Source organism: Chlamydotis macqueenii, chromosome 3, assembly GCF_036417535.1.
Source record: "Chlamydotis macqueenii isolate bChlMac1 chromosome 3, bChlMac1.mat, whole genome shotgun sequence".
In the NCBI taxonomy this organism is placed as follows: domain Eukaryota; kingdom Metazoa; phylum Chordata; class Aves; order Otidiformes; family Otididae; genus Chlamydotis; species Chlamydotis macqueenii.
This window is the reverse complement of record NC_141558.1, coordinates 117,755,415-117,780,871: the sequence shown is the minus strand read 5'-3', so window position 1 is coordinate 117,780,871 and position 25,457 is coordinate 117,755,415. Positions and strand designations below refer to the sequence as shown.

The window sequence follows — 25,457 nt, the reverse complement described above, 5'->3', positions numbered from 1 at the left end:
GTGTCAATTTATGGACCTCTTGGACATATCTAATCCCTCGTTTATGCTGTTGATACTTTCCACCTCCATGACCTCTTGTAGCAACAAGCTCCAGAAGTTATGTGAGAGGGGAAAAAAGTAGTATCTTTTTTCTCTCTCTCTTTTTTTTTTTTTAATAATATCTTGTTGGTTTCAGCCCAGTCTTTCTAGTAATTGTGGGATTTGACAAGTAACAATTCTGCCTTGACCATTTGTGACATTCATTGATCACTTAAGTGAAATGTGTAATCATACGCAGATGGAGAGTCCCTTCAAGTGCCAATTTTGTTTCAAGAGATTTGGACTGTTACAGACTTCAGGATGTGTTTTGTTGACCATGCTTTGTTTACTGAAGTTTATGCTGTTAAGCTTTTCTCCTTTGAAGGAGAAAGTTTGGTGTTTTTTAAAATTTTTGAGAGATGATGAATTAATCTTTACAATGACATCTTGTGGGCTAATTGTAGTATACTTGAAGACATGAATATAAAATATGCTAATTGTCTAAATGTTAATGTGTATGTTAAATATAGTATGTGTGCCTAAGATTTACTCTGAATTAACTCTGGAATCCAGGTACACATTACTTGTCTTAAGCTAATTTCTGCTATGAAAAGCAAGTCAATATTAGTTTTGTCCTATTGTCTATGGAGGTATTAATTGATCAACCTAATGTGCTCACATTTTGTATATATCAAGTTGAATGCTTTTCCTTCTTTGTTTTTCTTCCCTTTATCAGCTATTTCCTCGAAGGTGTACATGGTTATATGTCATGAACAATTGCTTGTTATCAATATCTGGTAAGTTACTGAGCTATCTTTGAATGGTAGCATTGGTAAACTTTTTTTTTTTGTATTTGAAGTGTGGTTGTGTTTTCTAATTTCCAGGTAAAGCTTCTCAGCTTTATTCCCATAATCTACCAGGACTCTTTGATTATGCAAGACAAATGCAAAAATTACCTGTTGCTATTCCAGCACATAAACTCCCTGACCGAATACTTCCCAGGTAAATACATATAATCAGATATATCAGAATATCTTAATTCTGGGAGTTCAAGATATGCTTGTGGAGCTCTGTTGACAAATTGCCATGAATAACTCATATCGGTGTTACTCAGTGAGTAGACTCCTAAAGTTACACAAATCAAGATGTGAATATACTCTTATTAGAGAAATGGGTTCTGGTACACCTTACCTTATGAAGCCTCTTGTTTCTGGACCTAGCTCTTTTCAATTATAGTGTAGTATGGTCAATCCTGGTTGTACTTGATGCTAAACAAAATCTAGGGTCAGTATTGTACCTGTGACATGTCAGGCAAGTAGAAATGGTGATCTTACGCTAGTTACTCTAGGCACGATCTTTCCATTCTATTTAAAAAAAAAATAATAATTGGGTATGTGTAATCTCTTACTGCAGAGAGAATGGGCTTGTGGGTTATTTTGAAAGCTGGGAAGAGTAGAACTGGAGTACAGATTTAACATTCATCATTGGCTAATTATTTTTCGCAGGCCAGTGTAGAAGGTACTTCTGTCCCCAGATGCCTACAGCACATTGTGCATGCAGCCCCTCCAACTCTATTTACTAACAAGCACGTACTAGAGAGTGGGTACTGCTGGCTGCCAAACAAGCCTTAGGAGCCCATTTATAAATTCAAGAGGAGGAGGTAGTAACACTAATGCAGTTTGCAGAGAAACCTTTGATTCTTAAAGTGCATAGTGAATAGCTGATTCTTCTCATATAACAGGCTTTCTGTTAGGAAATTTAGAATTATATATATTACTATATATGTGTATTATAATAGGTATAATAGAAGACCTGGTTCTATTAACAGCGTATTAACATCTAATTCTTGGATTCAGGGAAGGCTTCTTGTTCAGTCATCTGCAAACATAATGGTGCAACACTTGTCTGAAAATTGTGGTGTTCTTAGAGGCTAAATTCTAATTACTTAAGAGATAATTTGTATTTTTAATTGTTGTCTTCTGTATGCCTGCACCACTGTTCTGTCTTCTCTTTTCCAAACTAACTTTTGCTTGAGCACTGCATCAGCAGTGAACTAATAACCAAAATTATCATACGGATCATGTGACGAAGACTTTCAGACTACATTAAGCCTGGAATGACACCTCACCTAAGTTGCAGAGGGCTCTGAAAAATTATTGTCCAGTCATGTCACTTCCCAAGAAAAATGCAGCACAAGCTGAATGTGCGAGTGCCAAGCCAGTCATTCAAAGGCAGGCGAGATTAATTTAGATAATCCATTTTGCTATTTTATCCCTTGCTGTAAGGCATTGGATTGTAAGGATTTAGCCAGGCAGAAGTAGTACATTTGTATGTAGAAGAGCATCCTACCAGACTAAAGTGTATTCTTCAGCAAGTTCCTGAATGCCATGATAAGCGCTACATGAAAAATATAGATATGTTAAAAGCAAAGTTTTCAGTAGAGAAAATGCAAAGCAAAATAGAATTCAAAGTAAGTTGTGAGGTTCATATATTCACCTGCAAAAAGGTCTAAGCTTAATTTATGATAATTGGTAGGCAAACATTCAGAAGTAGAAAATATATCTGTGATAAGTCTCCAGCTTCTTTTCCTTAAGTGTCTTTGAGCAGTTTGTTTCCAGCCTTCCATTACTTCTTCCAATGAAAATTTGTGGCCAGTACTCAGTTTTCATGCTGCTCAGTCCTGCTGCATTATCAGTCGCTTCTGGACAGCTTAGTTTGAAAGACCCTGCAAGTGTTTTCCCAATTCATAGCTTTGACTGCAGCATCTATATATCACTCTACTTAGTCCCATCTTTTCTACAGCATCAAATCAGCTATTTTTACTGTAATGGCTACTGTGGCCTATCTCCATACTGTCTGTCATCTTCTATTCTGTATAGAAACACCGATTCCCACTACCAGTAAATAACATCATCTTCCCTGGCTTATCTGATACATTTTCAAGTAATTGTTTTCATGATTTCTCAGGGAGTGTCCCTTGCACATGAGTAAAAATCTTGCAAAGCTGCCTTCCAGTCCTCCTTCAGACTTTCTCTTGAAGTGCATACTGTGCTGCCTATGAAGAGTTTTGCAAAATTTAAGCTGTTAGTTTCCAAGGACTGTGGTGCAGTAAGCTATACAGTATGGCATCGTTTCCCACACCTCTTGGATCCATGTGTCTTGTCTTTGAACTATAATGTCTTGGGACAAGAGTGGACTTTTTCTGTGTGGTATCCAGCAAAAGATGCTATAAGTTACCGCATTACAAAGAAGAATGATAATGGAAGTACCAAAGCATTGTCCAGGCATGTGTATAAATACATACAATTAAATAGCAAGAAATCTACAACTACCTGAAAGGAGATTGTAATGAGGTGGGTGTCAGTCTCTTCTTCCAAGTAACAAGTGATAGGATGAGAGGAAATTACCTCAAGTTGCACCTGGGGAAGTTTAGATTGGTTATTAGGAAAAATTTCTTCACTGAAAGGATTATCAAGCGTTGGAACAGGTTGCCCAGGGAGGTGGTTGAGTTACCATCCTTGGAAATACTTAAAAGATGTGTAGATGTTATAATTAGGGACTTTAGTGGTGGACTTGCCAGTGCTAAGTTAATAGTTGGACTTGATGATCTTAAAGATCTTTTCCAATCAAAATGGTTCTGTAATTCTATGAAATTACGCTTGAAGGTTCTGAGGTACCTATTCCACTTCATTCCTGACTTTTAACTGCATTCATAATGCTGCATAACTGAGCAGCATCTTGGTGCTAACAGAGGGATCACGATGCATGTTCTAGGCATATCATTTTGAGAAAAATATACAAATAAATATATATTTAGTTTTTCTGGGGGACAAATATAATTTTCCCACCAACTCTCTAAAAAGCCAAATCATTCAATTGTTTTAGTTGATCAATAATTCTGTATTTTTCTCTTGTGTCTTTGTAGGAAGTTTGCAGTGTCTACAAAAATTCCTGACACAAAATGGTGTCAGAAGTGTTGTGTTGGTAAGTAAAGATCTCCAGAATAAATGCCATGGAGCAGTTCAGACGGTTGGCAGTATTAAGATTATCAAGTCAGGTTTAGGAGGTAAAGGCAGAAAAGAATTTTGTCATTGCTAGGAAATTGTATTTGCAGACAGTGAGCTCATTCAGCTTAGTCCTTGCATTTAACCAGTGAAAACTCTCCCATTTCACTCTTCATATTTAAAGACAGTTCTCAAGAAATGCAAGAAGTGGAATGGATGTCAAGTTTAAACTAGCCCTTTGGAAGAACCTAATCTCCATGGATGGAGTGACTTAAAGAAGTTGCTATCAGGCTTAAGTAGCTTAACTTCCTAGCACAAATTCCAGTTATCGATGCTGGACGATAAAAAGCAAGGAGTATTTTCAGTTCTTTGAGAGTGTCTCTGGAGCCTTTATAGTGTATGTGTTCAGAGTGCCAGCTACTGAAGTATCAAAGCTGCACTCTGTTAAGACATGTTTTAAAAGGAGGATGGGGACAGATAAATTTAAAAATTAAATTAAATTAAGAAAAAACCAAAACAAAACAAAAAAAAACCCAAAAAAAAGCCAACAACAAAAAAAAACCCAAAACATTCATACTTACCTTTCCTGTTTTGTTTTGTTGATCTCTTGTGGTCAAGCTCTTGTCCCTGGAAATGTTTCACCTGGTGTTCCATAATCAAATATTTGGTGTGAGGGGTGGTTTTACACAGGAAATTTTCAGACTCAGTGGTGAGCAAAAATATCCCCAATATTGCTAAAATGTCTTATGTTTGTTATTGCTTCTTTGTCCAGCTTACCTGTTAAAACTTGACTTTTTCTAGGATACAAATCCTCTAGGGTGTGGTAGGGTGTTCCTGTCTATGTCCAGGCCTTGCCCTTAATTGAGGCATCTAGTCAAGTTGTGAATGTTAATAGCTGCTGAAGGGAACCCCCAAAGGGGTGGAGTAACAGGGATCAGAGTAGGTATGAATGCTGGCTTTCTGACATGAAAGCTAATTTGGAAGCACGTATGTTTTTACTTCTCTGTTTATGAAATGAGAAATCACATGGTCTCCTCTGTAATCTTCCAGTTTCTGTACTAACAGGGACAGAATTAAACAAGAATACTATGGAACTTGGCATTATGAGGGGGAGTCTGCTGTCCTGGCATTCAGAGATAGCTTAGCCTAATAAGCCTGGAGGCCTCTTTGCATCATAGATGTAAGTGATAATTTGTGATGGCAAGAAGGGCAGCTGCAAAAGGCAGGTCCAAGGGGACGTTTATTGTTATTTTTTTTTTAGCCTGGTAGGTGGGATTTACTATTTCAGATAGTCTTTAAAAAAGTTGGCTACATACACATTTGACATATCTTGCTCCACCATGTTTGTTTGCCTTAGCTATCTTTAAATCATCATGAGAAGCTGTTAAAGAATGGCTTTTTCTATGAGAGACAGGCAGTTATCCAGCAGTCACTGTCACTTAAGAACTATTCAGTTGCCTTCCAAACAATATCACATAGAGTCTGAAATCCAGGAGCTCTGTATTTCAGATCAACACTTCTAGATCAGCAGGAAATTCAGTTTTTTTTTAAAATGACATAATCTATTTCCACTCAACTGCTCTTCTTCTGTTGTTTGTCAGAACTCAATTAATAACTGGAAGAGAATAATGAAGTTGCAAAATTTGGCACTGTGAAATCTGAAGTTTGACAACTTTTATTCTACAGTATTGACAAAACTTCACTCCTTAAGCACTGCCAGCATATCCACTGTGATGAACAAGTGTTACTTTGCACTTTGTACAATTACATCCAAAGACCAGATTTTAAAGTGCAGTAAAGTGACTGTGGACAATTAACATCAGTCAATTAACAGCACAGTTCAAATAAGGAGCTTCTACAATCCAGACTATTTGAAATAGTAAATCCCACCTACCAGGCTAAAAAAAAAAAAAAAAAAGTTATTTTGAGTTTGAGAGGTGAAACATACCACAGTGCTCTTGTAAGAGTCGTGTTTGTTATGGCTTACTTGGCACCAGCTACTAACTCTTCATGCCTGGTGGAAGGGCAGCCAGCTCCAGCATGCTCGCTGTCACCATTTTCTTATGGTTGATGTTGACTTTTCAGCAGCTTCCTTATATAAAATATTAGAGTGGTGGTGGTGCATATTTTCCAAAAAGTGTACACACTGTTATTTAGTTGAAATTTGTTTATCATTTGTATTCACTTAGTACACTAATGTATTCTATGTCTCCCTTTTGACAGTGAGGAATCCCTACACAGGCCACAAATACCTTTGTGGAGCGCTACAGTCTAGCATTGTTTTGTTAGAATGGGTTGAACCAATGCAAAAATTTATGTTAATCAAGGTAATATTATGATAAGGTGAAATACTCTTGTGTTCAGTTCTATTTATCTTATAATGACTTGTTAAGAATAACTGTTAGACATTTCTTCAGTTATTAGACTTTTCTCTTGGTTTCTGTTAAATTACACTGAAAATACTTATTGAAATGTGTAATACGATTTAACTGACTCAAAATATTTATAGGAATGTTCTTTTGTGGTGCATTTCAGTTAAAGAACAAAGTCCTTCTTTCCATTAACATTGCCTTTTAGTAGCACAGTGAAAAACTCTGGCTGACAAACTTGAGACATGGTAGAGGGGAGCAATAACATGGGTTAAGAGCAGACTTGCTCCTATACCAGAGAGAAGGCGACCACTTATTCTATTCTTTGTGACACTGGAAGTGCCCAGAAATGCTTGTTATGTCCCTATCGGACACTACCTGAAAAGATGGAGCCAGGGTGGACTCATGCTCATAGAGAGGCAGCTGCTGTAACTTGATCAGCCTGCGAAACAAGGCTTAGAAACTCCATAGCTGGGGAAAGCAATGACGAGTATAGCACTCTTGTTATCTGTGGGCAGCTGCACAGGACGCATGTAATGAAAGATATCCTATCTTATTTTAAGTGAATCAGCAGACTGTCTAAACTTATTAACTCAAGCTTTTTGTATCTATCAATTACTGTTCTCTGAAGAAGTAAACTTAATGTTACAAAATGTATGACATAAAAATTACCATACAGTTTAAATAGCTAATAGCAGCTCAGACTAAATTTGTTTCCCTTCTAATATCTATTTTTGTTTCTTAATCTAGCACATAGATTTTCCTGTACCTTGTCCATTGAGATTGTTTGAAATGCTGGTAGTCCCTGAGCAGGAATTCCCTTTAGTTTGTGTCGGTGTTAGTAGAGGAAGAGACTTCAACCAGGTGGTGAAGTTTGAGACCGTCAACCCAAATTCTACATCTTCGTGGTTTACAGAAACAGGTTCGTGTGCTATTGTAATTGCATTCAGAAATGTTCCTTGCTCTTCTATTATAGCTGAAGCACTAGTTTCCTCAGAAGAAAGTGTCTAATGGTTAAATCATTAATGTTAACTAATCTTTGCAAGTTCTCCATTTAAAGGGGTATCTAGTTGTACCTGCTTGGACATGCATTTTTTCAGATGTTTCTACTTCTCCAATCAAGCTGATTGGATTTCTTGAGATTTTGAGTAGAGCAGATGATGGAGTTGTGGTTTCTTGCATTTCCATAAATGAGGCTGTACTTTACTGTTCTGGCCTCTAGCCTGGCACCATGACTTCTGTTTATTTAATGGATTTTAGTAGAATTGCACTCTGAATAATTTCTTTCAACATCACTGCAGGTGTGGTTTGGCTCTCCTGCAGTAAGCCAGTATGGTTAGAAATGGTGTTACAGCCTCCTGCTGAGAGAGAGCATATTTCTGTTCTTCCGATGTTTATGGAAAGTGAAAGGAATTAGAACCACTGGTAGCAGGAAACCAAGCACCTGTCCATCACTGGTCAGGGGGCTATGAGTGGAGGCCACCATCTGAGCAACAGTAGAAATTCTCTTAAGAAGGAAGTGTGCTAAGAATTACTTTTCTAGAGTTGCACGGTTTCCCCCTAAACCTAGATACAGTAGTAAGTTGACCCCAGTCATAGCTTGCAGGTTTAGAAGCAGTAAATAACTTTATTACCAGGCAGAACCCTTGTTGATCCATGATTAATTTATACATAGTCCTGTGCTGGTCTATACATGTGCATGGGTCCGGCTGATTGTGTACCATGGAATTCACTAAGAAGTACAGTTTCCACTAAGAAGATACCTGCTGATTTTCTTGCTGCTGAAAAGCGTGTCAGATTTTGACACAGTTTAAAGCATAGTTACAAAAACCAAAGTGATCTGTGGGTGGCCAATTAATGTACTTAACTACTTCAGAGTTGGTGTATTTTATTTTCATAGAATCATAGAATGGTTAGGGTTGGAAGGGACCTTCAAAGGTCATCTAGTCGATCTAAACTGGTGCCGTCGACACGCTGGAAGGGAGGGATGCCATCCAGAGGAACCCTGACAGGCTGGAGAGGTGGGCCCATGCCAACCTCATGAAGTTCAACCAGGCCAAGTGCAAGGTCCTGCACCTGGGTCATGGCAATCCCAGGCACAAATACAGGCTGGGCGGGGAATGGATTGAGAGCAGCCCTGAGGAGAAGGACTTGGGAGTGCTGGTGGATGAGAAGCTTAACATGAGCTGGCAATGCGCCCTTGAGGCCCAGAAGGCCAACCGCATCCTGGGCTGCATCCAGAGGAGCGTGGCCAGCAGGTAGAGGGAAGTGATTCTCCCCCTCTACTCTGCCCTGGTGAGACCCCACCTGGAGTACTGTGTCCAGTTGTGGAGCCCCCAACACAAGAAGGACATGGACCAGTTGGAGAGGGTCCAGAGGAGGGCCACAAAGATGATAAAAGGTCTGGAGCACCTCTCTTATGAGGACAGGCTGAGAGAGTTGGGGCTGTTCAGCCTGGAGAAGAGGAGGCTCCAAGGAGACCTGATAGCGGTCTTCCAGTTCGTCAAGGGGGCCTACAAGAAAGATGGGGAAAGGCTGTTTAGTAGGGCCTGTTGCGACAGGACGAGAGGTAATGGTTTTAAAATAGAGGGAGGTAGATTGAGATTAGAAATTAGGAAAATTTTTTTTACGATGCGAGTTATAGAACACTGGAACAGGTTGCCCAGAAAGGTGGTGGAGGCCCCATCCCTGGAAACGTTCAAGGCCAGGCTGGATGAGGCTTTGAGCAACCTGATCTAGTCAGGGATGTCCCTGTTCCTTGCAGGGGGGTTGGACTAGATGACCTTTGAAGAAGGTCCCTTCCAATCCTAACCATTCTATGATTCTATGATTCTAAACCATTACTCCTATAGCCCTACTGAACAGCCTCTCCCCATCTTTCTTATAGGCCCCCTTGAGGTACTGGAAGACCGCTATCAGGTCTCCCTGGAGCCTTCTCTTCTCCAGGCTGAACAGCCCCAACTCTCTCAGCCTGTCCTCATAAGAGAGGTGCTCCAGCCCTCTCATCATCTTTGTGGCCCTCCTCTGGACCTTCTGCAACTGGTCCATGTCCTTCTTGTGTTGGGGACTCCAGAACTGGATGCAGTACTCCAGGTGGGGTCTCACCAGGGCAGAGTAGAGGGGGAGAATCACCTCCCTCGACCTGCTGGCCACCCTTCTCTTGATGCAGCCCAGGATGTGGTTGGCCTTCTGGGCCGCAAGGGCGCATTGCCGGCTCATGTTGAGCTTCTCATCCACCAGCACTCCCAAGTCCTTCTCCTCAGGGCTGCTCTCAATCCATTCCCCGCCCAGCCTGGGATTGCCGTGACCCAGGTGCAGGACCTTGCACTTGGCCTGGTTGAACTTCATGAGGTTGGCACGGGCCCACCTCTCCAGCCTGTCAAGGTCCCTCTGGATGGCATCCCTCCCTTCCAGCGTGTCGACGGCACCACACAACTTGGTGTCATTGGCGAACTTGGTGAGGGTGCACTCTATCCCACTGTCCATGTCACTGACAAAGATGTTGAACAGGGCTGGGCCCAACACGGACCCCTGAGGGATGCCACTCGTGACTGGTCTCCACTTGGACATTAAGCAGTTAACCACCACTCTCTGAGTGCGGCCATCCAGCCAACTCCTTATCCACTGGGTGGTCCGTCCATCAAACCCATGTCTCTCTAGTTTAGAGAGAAGGATGTCATGCGGGACAGTGTCAAAAGCTTTGCAGAAGTCCAGGTAGATGATATCCGTTTTCAAACTCATACATCTATTTATTTAACTGTGTGACTTCGGTAGAGCCCTTAAAAGTAGCACACTGAAGAGAAATTCTTTGATCCGTAATGTCCTGTTGTCATTTTTCGCTCAGTATTGTCTGCATGAGTGTGTAAATACAAGAATAGTAATCCTTTCCTGATTCCCTTGGGTTTTTTTTTAATGGGGAAAAATTAACATGCATTGTGCCTTCCAAAAATACTACTTCAGGTTCCTTGACTTATTTGTATGTTCTCATGTTGTGTCTATGTTGTTATTTTCTCCCATTTGTTTGACTCTAATTTAAACCCTCATGTTGTATTGGTTTATTCCTGTCCCCTGGTGGCAGGAGAGCAATAATGCAATGAAACAGATTTTTCAGTGTTTTTTAAATAAGGAAAGTGTGTACTACATGGTCACAAATAGCTTCCATCAAACAGTATTTTTCATTGTTTGACACTTTAGATTTTTCATAAATGTCTGATAAAGACATTTTTTAAAAATTAACTGGCAGAGACTTACTGCAGGGGGTTTCTCCCCTTGCCATTCTTCTCCTGTTAGCTTCAGCCAGTGCAGTGTATGTTTCCACATCACATAATATGGTTGCACAGATGTGTATCCTCCAGTCCTCCTCTTTCATGCTTTCGTTATGGCTATATCCACCTTTGGTTAAGATCATGCATTAGAAATTGATTAAGATCATCAATTTATACCTTCCAAGACAAACAGCAAAAAAGAGCTAGAGGGAGTGTCTCAAGGAGCACACTTCTGCCATCATCCTTGAGGAGTTTTTTGCTTCTCAACAGGACCATGGGTTTTATTATTTAACTGAAAGATGCTTTTATATTTTAGTCAACATGCTCTAATTTCTCATCTCTAACAGATTTAATGAGTTTCTCTTTTCTCTATGAAAGAATACCTACAGAATTGCTGGCAGTAATGCTGAATTAGTAAGAGCTGCTTTTTATGTAATTTTAATGTTAACAAACAAATGGACCAAAATGACACTTCTCTTTTGAGTTGACGTGTCCACTAATCACTTGTGGGTCAGATCCCACTGTTTGCTGTGATGGAGACTGCTGCAGCTGTAACCCAGAAGAGAGGAAGGTAACCCTTTTAAGAGCTTGGAGAAGGAAACAATCCCCTCATTTTGGAAGATCTGGGGATGGAAAGTCTGAAAATAACTAAAGTCCCTAGCAAGATTTAGAAATAAAGGCAGAATAAAAGTGGAATGAAACAGCATTCAGGTGTAGTGTGGGCAGTCTCATATATCTGCCTTTTTTTTTTTTTTTTTTTTTTTTTTTTTTGCAAGAGCAGTATTAAATAAGACCAACAGAGAGTAAAAGGAGAACAATGTACATGTGAGTTTGCTTTTGTGACATGGCTCAGAAAAGGCTGGATTAAGTCCATACTTTAATATTACAGCTTCAGTTTTCCTGTCACAGTCAACATGTTGGATAAGTGGACATGCCTCTCTAAGAGAAGAGAAATGTCACTGGTAAGATGATTATTTTAAGTAGATAAAAACACACTAACCCATTAATTGTTTCAATCTCTAGAACTTTCATTTCAAATTTAATGGTAATTTATGTTATGAACTAACACTGTTATTTTTTTATAGACACTACAGAGACAAGTGTTGTACATGTAACACAGCTGGAGAGAGATACCATTTTGGTGTGTTTGGATTGTAAGTTTTAGTATCAACTAAAAATAGCATGTACATGCATACTGTCTGTCTTCAAATTAGGTCATATATGGAAGATTAAGTCTTGGTTGACATATCCCATTTATTGTCTAGGCTGCATAAAAATAGTGAATCTGCAAGGCAGGTTAAAATCCAGCCGCAAGCTGTCATCGGAGCTCACATTTGACTTTCAAATTGAATCAATAGGTAAGTTTGATTTCATTATTAATATTGAATATCTAGATAGACTAGAGAGCTGGGCAATCACCAGCTGTGTGAAATTTAACAAGAGCAAGTGCCAGATTCTGTGTCTGGGATAAGGTAATCCTGGTTATATTTATAAACTGAGTGACAAGAGGCTACAGGACAACCCTGCAGAAAGAGATCTGGGGGTTTGGGTTGATGGCAAGCTGAAGATGAGTCAGCAGTGTGCCCTGGCAGCCAAAAGGGCCAGCTGTGTCCTGGGGTCAGCTAGCCAGCTGGGGGAGGGAATTGTCCCACTCTACACTGCACTGGTGCTGCCCCACCTCAAGTATTGTGTGCAGTTTTGAATGCCTCAGTATAAGAAGGACATCACACTATTAGAGTGTGTCCAGAGGAGGGTGACAAAGATGGTGAAAGGTCTTGAGGACAAGATTGACAAGGAGCAGCTAAAGTCACTTGGTTTGTTCTGCTTAGAGAAGGCTTGAGGGGTGACCTCATCACAGTCTACAAATTCCTCAAGGGAGCAGCAGAGGGGGAGGTGATGATCTCCTCTCTCTGGTGACCAGTGATAGGACACATGGAAATGGTGAGAACCTGCATCAGGGGAAGTTCAGATTGGACAACAGGAAAAGGTTATTGACTCAGAGGGTACTAGGTCACTGGAACAGGCTCCCCACAGAAGTGGTTATGGCACCAAGCCTGTCAGAGTTCAAGGAGCATCTGGAGTTCAAGGAGGGTCTGGACAATGCTCTTACTAATATGGTTTAATTTTAGGTAGTCCTGTGAGAAGCAGAGAGTTTGACTCGATCCTTATGGATCCCTTTCAACTTGATGTATTCTTTGATTAATTTGTTTACTGTTACAGTACAGAATTAAAGATGCTAACTGTCAATTCTTTAGCATTTGAAACACTATCTCACACATTTCACTTTGTGTGAGAAGACTTAGTGAAAGGTTCAGCACGCTCCATAATGTGCTTCCCGAGGAACAATTGGAATAAAGCAATAACCCTGGAGTATTCCCTGATGAGGCTAGATCTCTTGGGAATATGATGGAGGCCTTCAGCCTCTAAAGAAATACGTTATAACACAACTTGTATAAACTCTGAATCGCTCATGGCTAACTCATTCTGCACTTGTGTGCATGCAGTCCATTTTTATAAAACAGCTCAAAGACTAAATTCTATGATATGTCACACTTTATGTAAATTTTGTTTTCTTGTGAAGAATCTAAATTAATTAGATTTGTGAAACAGAAAGAATACATTTATTTTGACAGTCCTCCGGTGGTTACATACCTGGATTGCATCGCATGCTTTTGAAACAGGGATGAAGAAGGATGTGTGCACAGATGGAGGGTAGCACCAGAAGAGGAGGAACAGTGGGAACAAAAATAATGAGTTGGAGGAAATTTACTTCTGAGGAGAAACTTTAAAGTTTCAGGCACTTCAAATGTAATGTCCCACAGAGAGGAAGACAAAATTGTCATGGAAAACATTACTTTTATGGCTTCTGTTGGTTAGGAATGGGGGGAAGGACAGAGTACATGTACTTGAAAGCTGCTCCCTGTGGGACCTCTGCACATGCTTTAGTCCTCTCTCTGCTCATCACAAACAAGTTCCCAGTGTCCTGTTCTGGCCTGATAGCGTCTCCAAAGAGCTTTGCTTTTCCTGCATACCTGCCTAGAGGCTGGATGCTGGATGCAGGTGGGACAGATTCTTCCTTGGGGACCTACATGCTTGCCCTCTCTTTGAGGAAGGCCCTAGACCCATTTCCTTTCACAGGGTTCAAACTCAAGTGTTTGTCACCATGTTTGTGATAAGGGGAAGGGTTGGATAGTAGAGAGCTCTGTAAAGCTATGTATTCCTCTTGCAAAAGGACCATATTAGCCAATAGTTGCCGAGAAAGTGAAAAATGCCACTGCAGTATCCCTGTAAATTTTTCTGCTAGAATTCAATACGTACTTTCTGCTAGTATTAGAATGAGGAGGGATTTCCCATTCAAAGGAAAGGACATGTCTAGGACTAGACAGGACAGTACTTTTTCTGGTTGGGTGGGAATATTTTTAAACCTCGCGCATTAAGCAAAAAAAATATATAAATGCAGCTACTTTTGAGGAAGATTCAGCAATTCCTGAGAGACACTTTGCAGTCTGGGTGGGTGAATGTGACACAATAAAACATATATGCACAAATTTCAAAATTGCAGTCATATGCTTTTGGCCTTAAAAGCACAGGTTGACATTATGCCTCAAAACTGATTCCAGTATTCTTTGTTACCAGTCTGTCTACAAGACAGCGTGTTAGCGTTCTGGAAACACGGCATGCAAGGAAGGAGTTTTAGATCAAATGAGGTGAGTACTGCATCTTGCTTCAAATTCTAGCATCTAATATAAGCCAAGTAGAGGACAAATGCATAAAGCTGTGGTCTGAAAAGGAGTAAAACATTTCAGTAACTTCCTAGGTTAAACCTGGAAGCTGAAGTCTCATTCTAAACGTGTTTCATAAGCTACAAACTAATTAGTTCAGCTATACAAGAGCCCCTGTCAAGTCAAACATACAAAGCAGAAACCAGCAAGAGACTGGACCATGATGCCATAGAAAATATACAAGCCTAATTCTTGATAACATTAATTTTTACCTTAAATTGCTTTGAAGACCAGTGTCAATCCCTTAGCTTCTCACCAAAATTTGGGCTTTGCCAGTGGTTGCCACTCCACTGCCGAGCTTTAGCTTTTTGTCACTGTGTTGAATGAATTGCCTGTTAGTTTTTAGTTTCTTCCATGTTCCCTTGGCTTATGAATACTTTGAAGATTTTAGTGCCTAGCTGTCACAATGTCAGATTGACCTAAAGACTTTTTGAGAATTTGTGCAGTCCCTTTTTTCAGCCACTTTGCTGTGATTTTTAGACATAGTTAAGCCATTTTAAGTACCTTCCCATTGCCTTTTTTTTTCTTGCTGCAAACCTTACGTATCTCTGTGTTAATGGAAATGCTGTGCTTTGCAGGATTTTGAGTCTTTTAATTTGGTTATTAAAGAATATTTACAAACTTCACCAGTTGTTTCATCAGTGTCGCATTGCTGAGAAATTGAGCTCATTGTGATTAATTGTATTTTAAAGTACATGTACAGTCACACCATGCCAAGCTTAGATATTCCACATTGTCACACAACTACATGTATTTGCATAAAGCAACAGCGGACCTAATTTGTGCTGACAGTAAGCCTGCTCTTTGTGGGAAGTTCGACAAAAGAGTAGAGTCTGACTACATCTTATTTCGAAGTCTTGAAATGGTTCTTGTGGTATTTGTGCATGTTTGAACCCCAGGCATGACTGTCTGTCTCCCAAGAATTCATAATGGTGAACTGCAGCACCCTGCTGCTAGCACAGACTGTGAGGAGGAGGTGATGCCGCTAGACCCTTCTCCAACTCCAGACTCCTGCTAGCCGCATTCTGCAACGCTCAGTGGATTACTCCACCCATTGACACTCAGTAGCTCTGATCCAGTTGTTAGAGGACATGGCCCACAGCGCTTCAGCACAAGTGGATGCTTTATATTGTTTATGTACAGCATAAGAAACACTGTCATCTTGGTTTGTTACTCTTAAGCCAAAACCAGCACCTGAATGAAGAATAGAATCACAGAATGGTTAGGATTGGAAGGGACCTTTAAAGGTCATCTAGTCCAACCCCCCTGCAAGGAGCAGGGACATCTCTAAGCAGATCAGGTTGCTCAGAGCCTCATCCAGCCTGGCCTTGAATGTTTCCAGGGATGGGGCATCAACAACCTCTCTGAGCAACCTGTTCCAGTGTTCCACCACCCTCATTGTAAAAAATTTTTTCCTAATGTCTAATCTCAATCTACCTCCCCCTATTTTAAAACCATTACCCTTAGTCCTATCACAACAGGCCCTGCTGAAGAGGTTCTCCTCATCTTTCTTGTAGGCCCCCTTGAGGTACTGGAGGGCTGCTACATGGTCTCCCCGGAGCTTCCTCTTCTCCAGGCTGAACAGCCCCAACTCTCTCAGCCTGTCCTCATAAGAGAGGTGCTCCAGCCCTTTTATCATCTTTGTGGCCCTCCTCTGGACCTTCTCGAACAGGTCCATGTCCTTCTTATGTTGGGGGCTCCAGAACCAGACACAGTACTCCAGGTAGGGTCTCACCAGGGCAGAGTAGAGGGGGAGAATCACCTCCCTTGACCTGCTGGCCACGCTCCTCTGGATGCAGCCCAGGATGCGGTTGGCCTTCTGGGCCGCAAGGGCGCATTGCCTGCTCATGTTAAGCTTCTCATCCACCAGCACTCCCAAGTCCTTCTCCTCAGGGCTGCTCTCAATCCATTCCCCGCCCAGCCTGTATTTGTGCCTGGGATTGCCATGACCCAGGTGCAGGACCTTGCACTTGGCCTGGTTGAACTTCATGAGGTTGGCATGGGCCCACCTCTCCAGCCTGTCAAGGTCCCTCTGGATGGCATCCCTCCATTCCAGCGTATCGACCGCACCACACAACTTGGAGTTGTTGGCAAACTTGCTGAGGGTACACTCTATCCCACTGTCCATGTCGCCAACAAAGATGTTGAACAGGGCCGGGCCCAACATGGACCCCTGAGAGATGCCAGTCGTGACCGGTCTCCACCTGGGATCAAGCTGTTAACCACCACTCTCTGAGTGTGGCCAGCCGGCCCATTCCTTATCCACCGAGTGGTCCGTCCATCAAACCCATGTCTCTCCAGTTTAGAGAGAAGAAAAGGCAGAACTGAGCTGTTTTCAGAAAGCAAGCAACTCAAAAACTTTTTATCTATATAACATATTTAGGGTAAGCTCTGGGGCCTTTTAAAATTCTTTGTATCTCCTAGCTGTCCTACTAGCCACAGCTATTAAGAAAAAACAAAAACAAACTTATTTTCATCTGTAATATGAAAAGGCTGTGTTACCAGGCTCAGATCTTGACTATATTAATGACTTTTGGGAAATTTTATGCTATGTAGTATGTAGGAAGTGGTTACATGGGACAAAAATCTGACTAACCGGATTTTGCAGCATGTTTGTCTTTGAAGATATTATTAGTTCAGATTCCCTAATCTTATATCAGTTGTTCTAATTGGCGATGATTTGAGCTGCTTGCAAAGTTACACCCTTCCACAACTATAAACTTCCACAGTGGTTTGTGTGGGAAGAATGAAACAGGGAATATGAATTCTGAGACAAGATGCTCAAAATTTGGGCCAAGATTGTGCAGACTCAGCCCCAGAACAAGCAGGAAGTAACTTTCTTAACAAAGTGGGGAACTTCATTGTTGTGAATTAAAATTCCCTTGCAAGTTCTCTGTGCCAGAAGTGATTTCACTAAGTCAGCTAACGCTTCTAGGATATGGGAAGTAGAGAAGAATCTCTTCCTCAAGAATGTGAAATGTGGCTGTGTAGAAAAGGAGCTTTGTGCTGCCCACTTGATATCTTTTGGAGTATGCAGTGGCCTTTGGTTGACTGTATTGATTAACATGATGTTTTCTTTGGTGCTTTAGTATTCATGTGATCATAAAGATGTATCATACAAGTACAATTCAGCTGCAGTAAACAAAGCTTTATTGCACTAGTCTGAAATGTCAAAATACTGTTTTCTTTTCAGAATGGGCATAAGTACCACAGATTAGATTATGGTTTTCTGTTAAGTTTTTAAGAATGTGAACTTTAGTACATCGTTACTATGATTCAGAATTTCAACAAAATGCATTTTATGTGTGATTTACCTGACCCATGTTGGATATCTCATCTAGAGTGAGACAAATTGCACCCTACAGCTACCTATTTCAGTTATGGCTGTAAAGAGAATTGCACCGGTAGCTCAGATGTTGTGCAGTGCTGAGCCCTGCTGTTGCGCTTGCAGTTGCTACCAGAGGAATTCACATAATGTGGCAAGAAGTACAGAAGACCTTTTGATCTCACTTAAAAGTGAGAGTTGCATTGAATTCTCTAGCTGATTTAAATAATCAGTAAATTGGTAACATCACAGTCAATTCTTGTCTCTAAAAACACTTGTGCACTTAACATGTAAACACTTGTCTTATTTTTATTTTCTAGGTCACACAAGAAATTTCTGATAATACAAGGATATTCAGGCTTCTGGGATCTGACAGGTATGAAGAGAAAGTGAACATGGCATGCTAAAATAGAAGAATAATGTGTATTCCTCCTACCTTGTAAAAGTTCTTTTTGCTTATTTCTTGTGATTACTTTTTTAGCCATCTTAACTCATTCCTTTGTGTACGTGTCTACCTTTCAGGCCTTCAATTGTTACTTCTCTTTCTTAAAAAAAAAAAAAAATTCCTTCTAAAAGTGTTTGTGGGTTTCTAAAAGTACTCAGCCATGCTAACAAGCTCCTATTTGGCTACAGTCATAGTCCCCAGGAGCGTCTTTGTTTTTGTGCTGTAATTTTTTTGTTTAACTTGATGAAATCTTTACTTTAAGATGCTCTGCTACGGTAGCTCATGAAGATCTACTTCTTGAGACAAATGCAAAAAAAAAAAACTTAAAGATTTAAATATCTCGCTTTCACCAGTTGTCCTTCCAACATGACAGCTCAGGTCTTGTAAGAGCTCTTGATAAATTCCAGCATAGCTGTTCTTTGGTGTCTGCAGGACACTAACACCATGTCTGTCTGACCCATCAGATACCAGCTTGTTGAGTCAGTAACTGCTATTTTAGGAGCGTCACTGACTTCCTCAACTTTCTCTACTCTGCTGTCAAACTTTGTTCTTCTGTAATAGCCATAAAAACAGTAGATGTTTTGTTTTCTGGGGAGTGCATGCTGACATCACATTTCTACCAGTAATGTATTCATATGAAGTGCAAAGATAGACTTTAATTTTTCTTTTGAGAATTGCCTCTGTCTTATGCCACTCACAGTAAACTCACTCTCTTGTGGCATCTTAAAACTACCAGAAAAGCTCACCATCACCAACATCCCCATATTCTGCTTCTCAAGTCTTGATGCACAGTCCTGTAAATACCCATAACATCAGCAGCAGTGAATTGGCTAGCTACCAGCAATTTTTGCTGGCTAGGGGTTGAGGATTCTGCTTTATAGGCAATATCTGATAGCTTTTTGGTTATGGGTAGTTGTGAGTAATGCTCATCTCTGACATAAGGGTTTTACTCTTTGTTTTAGTGAGGTGTGCATGGAGCTCAGCTTTATTATGTCATTTATCTTAGTTGTTGAGAGACAGCACAGCTCAATTTAAAAATCAATTCGCCTTCACAATCCAGCATGACATTGCAAATCATTGCCTTGGAAAAATAACATCCTTTTCCCCAAATATGGTGCCATCTATTTCTGGCTTGCACTAATAGTCTCCCAAGTCTGAGACAATGTTTAAAGACTTTGCACTGCGATAAACATTAATTCAAATTTTTTCAGATACTACTTTGCTTGCAGCTCTCATATTTTGTCCTTGAGCTGTGCAACCTTTTTCTCACACCACATGTCACTTCCTAGGCAGTTCATAGGAACTGAGGTTCAAAGAAGCCAAAAAACTGGCATAAGTCTGATAAGAGCCTGTGTGTTGCTTTCTCCTGGTGAGCAGGGAATGCCTTATGGCATGAGGTGTCATTCCCTTTATGGAGCATATTGAGCAGAGGGTAGGTTTTCTGAGCGATAGTTTTGAAGCAAGCATCCTCCCCTTGGGTGAATACACAATAAATGGATTTGAATTTCCCACAATCTACTTTCACTTCAGGGTGTTTGTGGAGGAGATTTCAATCATGAACATCCTGGTCCATTTAGCAGTTTTAACAGTTCTTGCTTGATTAAAAAATATCAACTAGTTTGTGAAACAGAATTGTCACTGCTAATTTCTCTAATTTGAAGAGAAAGGTCTGATCTAGGACATCCCTTACGGACTTTGCAGTTGTAGTGTAGGTCCAGCTAACCAAGTTTCCTATCTCCAATGCTGGTCAAAAGTGAGTGGAAAGAAAAGAGTAAGAGAGAACATTCTGCACATAGCAGTCTTTTCCTTGAGGACTCTCTCAGCCTGCAAGCCTTTGTCTCTGGGACTTTCAGAGCTGGTGGAAGTTTCTGTGGATTTACGTTACATGGGCTCAGGGAAAGCCTAGAAGTGCTCACAGAAGAGTCAGCTTTGGTCATCTGTCCAATGGCAAAGGGCAGACTAACAACTTCCAGAACTGGAGCCTGATTAATGGATTAGCTTTGCAGAGCTCCAGGGAAGCACAAGCCCAGGCGGTAGGGGAGTGATGGAACTTCTTCAGAAGCCCCCACTGAAAGGACAAGAGGCAACAGGCATACATTGCAGCAAGGGAAATTTCAACTGGATATAAAGGGGGAAAACATCAGGGTGAGGGTGGTTGAACACTGCAGTAGGAGCCCTGAGAGTCTGTGGGAGATCCTTGGAGACCTTGCCTGGTCTGAGGCTGGCCTCAGAGCTAGCTCTGAGGCTGGCCTTGCTTTGAGCAGCTTTTGGACTAGAGGTATCCAGGGAAAGAGAAGTGACCACCAGTCAGATGGATCCTAGGAAGGAATATTTACAGTTATATCCAAAGATGTTTTTAAATGCAGGCTTATTTGATGTTGTGGCTTCTTTTTCCTTCATTTTAGGGTTGTGGTGCTGGAGAGTAGGCCGACGGATAACCCAACAGCCAACAGCAATTTATATATCCTGGCAGGGCATGAGAACAGTTACTGAGAACAGCACATGGCAGGCAGCTCACCGTGACAAGAGAACACTCTTGCTGCAGCGGCATTCGTGGCTGGCTGAAATTGCACAAAAGCCACGGTAGCTTGACTTCAGTTACTTTATAATTTATTGTGGCTGAGAGGAAAATGAGAATTGTTTGTGGTATGGACACATAAGCATTATGATACCACAGAAGTGCTTAATTTACTGTTATGTAATCTTTGTACATATGCAGTATTTTTCAGTGAAACTTCTTCCTGAAGACCTACACTGACTTTTTGTAGATAGTGGTCCTTCTGTTAAGTACAAGTGTCTTACCTGTACAGCTGTAAAAGTCACTGAGGATGCAAAAATGAAATTGGGGTACTATTTTAAGGACTTCTTATGTTTATTATAGTGGAATGCTAGCAACAAATATAGTACATTTAACAACACTATTGTATTTTATGTAATTTACTAATACAAATAAATCTTAACTTTTAGAAACTGTAACCAAGGCTGTAATAAGATTACAATCTTGTTTTAATTTTGGTGCAACACACTGGTGTTCATGTTTGCACAATGTATTGAGATGTGATGTATTTAGTCACAAAGGTAAGCTGTGACTTTGTGGATATGACTTGGGCTTCAAAGTTCCTCCTTTTTTTTTTTAGTTGGGTAGTTTTCTTTGTGAAACAAACCAATTAAACACCTGTATTTTTATATTTAATTAAAACTCTCCTTACAATTACTTCTTTATGCTTGAAAACAATATTTTCTGGATGAGTGTCAGTCCCAGATTAGTGGTACCTGGCTGCAGCACTGCAATAGGTGTTTGAATTATTCATGTATATGATGATAAAGATTAGTATCACTTTTTATTTTACTGAATAGTTTCATATCACAATGAAAAGGAGCAACATTCCATATTGTGGAAATGGCTCAAAGATGTTGCCATTTTGAGTTTTTTGGCCTTATAACTATTTTCACAGTTTTCTTGATTTAGGATGTTAACACATGGCCAAAATAATTTAGTTACTACCTCATTCAAACAATACAACGGTTACTACGCATCACAGGCACTTAGTTTTGATCAGAGTATTTTTGATTGCTGTTTTCCAATGGAGTATGTAAATGCCAAGTTTTAGCAAAATGCACACATTTGACTCCTTTTTTTTTATATGTTCTTTGTATTTTATTGTGATAATACACACTAAAACCAAGCTGAATTTAAAATGATTTATGGCCTGCATTATTGTTGTGATTGGTAATGCTTTGAAATATGTTTCTTAATGTATATAATGTAAAATAAAGTTTTTTAACATGTTGTTGTACAATTAGATTACCACCTGCACTAATTTTCCACGTAAGAGTAAAATGGAACATACAGAGTTTTGAATTCTGCTATTAAATGCTTGTGCCAAACACAGAAGCTGGGCATTTCTGAATGTATGAATGATCAGACTAATGGAGCTCAACTCAATTTAGGCAAGCACTTGAGGGTAGACATTATTACCCTTTTGGTCTTTAGACAATGGATATATGTATTTGCAAGTATTTGAGATAAGTCTTTCCAAATTCCAGCTTGCTTTATTTATTCCCTCCCTCACCTGCTTTTCCATCTTTGTTAATTGCAAACCTGATTTTTTCTGAGTGGGGCTTTTTTTTCTGCCTATGCGACTCATGCTTGCTGCTTCTACTGGGCCATCTTCTCTGTTCCCTCATGCTGAACCTCAGATCCACCCTGTGGAAGAGGTGGTAATGCAAGCCCCACTGATGAGAAGCTGAATTCTCAGAAAAGGCAAGATCTTGCATGTATTTTCACAGCATGCATGTGCTGCTGTCCAAGGGGGATTTCCATCCTGCTACCCATGGACTGTTCCTCACTTTGACGTGCAAAAAGTAGCTAAATTTTAACCAAGTACACTATAGCTGATGTGCCATAAACATGCTTCCTCCTGTGGGATTTCTGCAGCTGTGGCCAAGCATCTTGTAGTGCTGTCAGGCTGTTGCTGAATTAGAGGCAACAGGAGCTAAGGGGTTTTATTCTGGTTGAGCATTTTTAGTAAAAAAGGATGTATGCCAGCATGCAGCTGGAAGAGCTAAAATTAAAAAGGACAGGGTAATGGCACATGGGAAGAAAGTTAATATTGTGCTAGGGCAGGCTTGTTTCAAATCTACTGGTATAGCCAGGACAGCTTTGCTTTCCACATGCTGCTCTCCTGCCTGAAAGACAAGGAAGAAGCAAAGGGTTCCTGCTTTTTGAGGAATTTTCCTGTTGCAGGCTTTGGGGTCTGTGCTGCAAAACTGCCTCTTCCCCATCCTGAGCTGCTCAGCTTGCAGTTGCCCTCAGCTGAGCCCAGGAGCCTGGATGTCTGATAGAACAAAAGATATCCCTTGCTAGACTTGCAGTTGCCATGAACTGAAAGTTTCTTTGAGCTATGCTTGGTGGGAGCTTCCACCACCCCCATCCTGACACAAGATTGGGATCAGTGTGTGGCTGACTTGACAGGAGCACAGTCAGAGCCACGAAACTGAATCATAGGTATGACAAAGTTAGAGCAAGGCTTCTGCCTACAGCAAGTTGACACAGCTTCTCTAACAACTTGTGTGGCTTCCCTTTTTCTCTCTTCTCCCAGCCCCTTCTGCTCTGGCTGCTATTGCTGGCTTCTAGCTAGTGGTCCTAGCTGCTAACAGGTGGAAATTGTGATGTGGCCAAGCCATGAGGCATTCACCAACCTGGCAGCAAAGTTTGATCAGTGCAGGGGCTGAACTTGGGTCTCAGTCCAGACTGAATTTTCTTAAACAGAACAAAGCATTGTGGTTGGTTGGGTCTGTGGCAGAAGTGCTCCTGGAAGCTGGGAGGACCGGGGAACGAACACTGTTTTTATCCTGTTCTTGCAAATCTCTCCATGTGGTACTGCCTGCCCCTGTCAGAAACAGGATCTGGTGACCTAAAAAAGAGGGGGTTCACTTTCAAGTTCTGCATCCCACTGCCCTTTACTGAAACCAAGAGCTGTGCGAGGAAAAACACATGTTGGTGGCTGCCCGTTCCTTGTAGCTGGGAATTTGAGATGAGGCTGGGGGAACCTAGCAATGCTGTGAGCAGTGATGGGGATGGATGCATCCCCCAGGCAAAGGGGGGGTTTCTTACACTCCACAGGGTTTGACTTTAGCAATAGCATTGCTGGGTTTTTTAAGGAATCTACGTGAAAAGGTGGGGAAAAAAGCTGGTAAAACCAGGGAGTGTACCAAAACCTTTTGTTTCCCTCAAGGAAACACTCCAGGTTGATCTAAAACATGGCTTATAGGTAGTCATGTTCCAGGCCTGTCATCTATTGAGGAGTGCAGAAGGAGCTAGGGGAATGTGTCTGGGGAGGGGGATGTGGACCCTGGTGGGCTCTCAAGTCCTCGCTATGGATGGCAATGCTGGGCTCGCTGTTTGCTCAGCATCACCCTCTAGAATACAGCTGCATTACTGTTGCTAGAGGTCTTCTGCCTTCCTTGGGCAGCACCTCCTCGGGTGTAGATTTTCCCTTTAAACCTAATTTAAATCCAACATGTTCAAATTCAGGTCCCCCTTGCATTGCTCTGACTTCTAGCAGCATCTTGCAGGCTGAATACAGGAGCATATCGTCAGTGCCTGGTGGCACCTCTTCACATTCCCCATGGCAGCTGCTGGGGGAAAAGGGGTGCTGTCACTATTTGTAAGCCCCTGTTGCTCAGCTAGCCCTTGCGACAGTATGGTAAAGGGCTGCCATGACCCTCCACCTCATGCTCCTCTGCCTCCTCCAGCAGCACTGGGGGATCCCGAGTGTCCCCACCCACCCACAGACATGACACATCTCCATAAAGCCAGTCAGTACTCCACTGGCTGTGCCCTTTGGTTTCTGCACCTTCTGACAGCAATGGCAGTGACTCTCATCTTCACTTCTTGAGGGGTCATCCCACTGCCTGGCTGCATCCCACTGCACCTCCCCATGCCACTGAGCTTGCTCTATCCCCTCATGATTCAACTCCTCTGTTACTATGTCCCTACAAAAGCAGCCCCCGGCTTTCAACTCTGTGCTCTTCCCTGCAAGAGCTTGCACCGTGACAAGCACCCAGACGGCTGCAGTCCTTCTTTCAAGTCCCTGAATACCCTCACCTTGGAGATGTGCACATCCATATGCAGTAACCACCAGTGCCTCTGCTTGACTGCACTTCACTCACCTCTGCCCCCTGCCATGGATAGGGCACAAAGCCAGTGGCCTGAGACAGCAACTGCTGGTGAATAGCATCCTGTTACTTTCAGTTGCACGTTGCCCTTCAGTCCTCGTGGGACTTTTCTCATCCCACCATACAGGCTGTTTTGTTTCCCATGAGCATTGAAGCAACAGCTCCTAAGACAGCCCTGGAGACCGTTATGTCTCGTTCAGTTGCTTTCCAAGCAAAGCCACACCCTCCCATTTGGCACATGAAGTGAGTGAGTAGGATCAGGCAGAGGCCAGTGAGGAACCTGGGCTGCCCTTTCGGCACCAATAAACCCAGGATGTCTTCAGGCAGAAGGCACTGAAAAAGCACGGAAAGCCAGGAGAGGAAGGCTATCAGCTGGTGCTGGTGGCTCCAGGTGGAGTGACAGTTCAGGCCTGGACTGTCCTGTGGCCGTACTGAATGTATGATCCGACTGAACACAGCACCTGCAATCTCATGTTACCCAATGCTGCTTTGTTTGAAGGGAAGAGATGCTGTAGACCCTTCACTGGTATTTAGGAGTCCTGGCACCTTCATCTCCAAATGGAAGGGC

General features: G+C 41.6%; 1 protein-coding gene across 14 annotated transcripts in view; it reads left to right on the top strand.

Annotated features, from left to right (window-relative positions):
* The window catches only part of MAP4K3 (mitogen-activated protein kinase kinase kinase kinase 3), a 97,675-nt gene extending 75,674 nt beyond the window's left edge, over positions 1 to 22,001 (top strand). For 9 of the 14 annotated variants that reach the window (XM_086743685.1, XM_086743683.1, XM_086743682.1 and 6 more), the window contains 10 exons: positions 755 to 815; positions 903 to 1,020; positions 3,944 to 4,002; positions 6,246 to 6,349; positions 7,142 to 7,313; positions 11,742 to 11,810; positions 11,922 to 12,014; positions 14,293 to 14,363; positions 18,084 to 18,139; positions 20,614 to 22,001. In XM_086743685.1, coding sequence (XP_086599811.1) covers positions 755 to 815; positions 903 to 1,020; positions 3,944 to 4,002; positions 6,246 to 6,349; positions 7,142 to 7,313; positions 11,742 to 11,810; positions 11,922 to 12,014; positions 14,293 to 14,363; positions 18,084 to 18,139; positions 20,614 to 20,701 — 891 coding nt within the window. In that variant the 3' untranslated portion in view covers positions 20,702 to 22,001. Of the gene's footprint in view, positions 1 to 754; positions 816 to 902; positions 1,021 to 3,943; positions 4,003 to 6,245; positions 6,350 to 7,141; positions 7,314 to 11,545; positions 11,811 to 11,921; positions 12,015 to 14,292; positions 14,364 to 18,083; positions 18,140 to 20,613 lie in introns of those variants that run through there. The other 5 variants (XM_086743686.1, XM_086743684.1, XR_015258024.1 and 2 more) reach the window with 5 other exon arrangements.
* Positions 22,002 to 25,457: the final 3,456 nt, after the last annotated feature.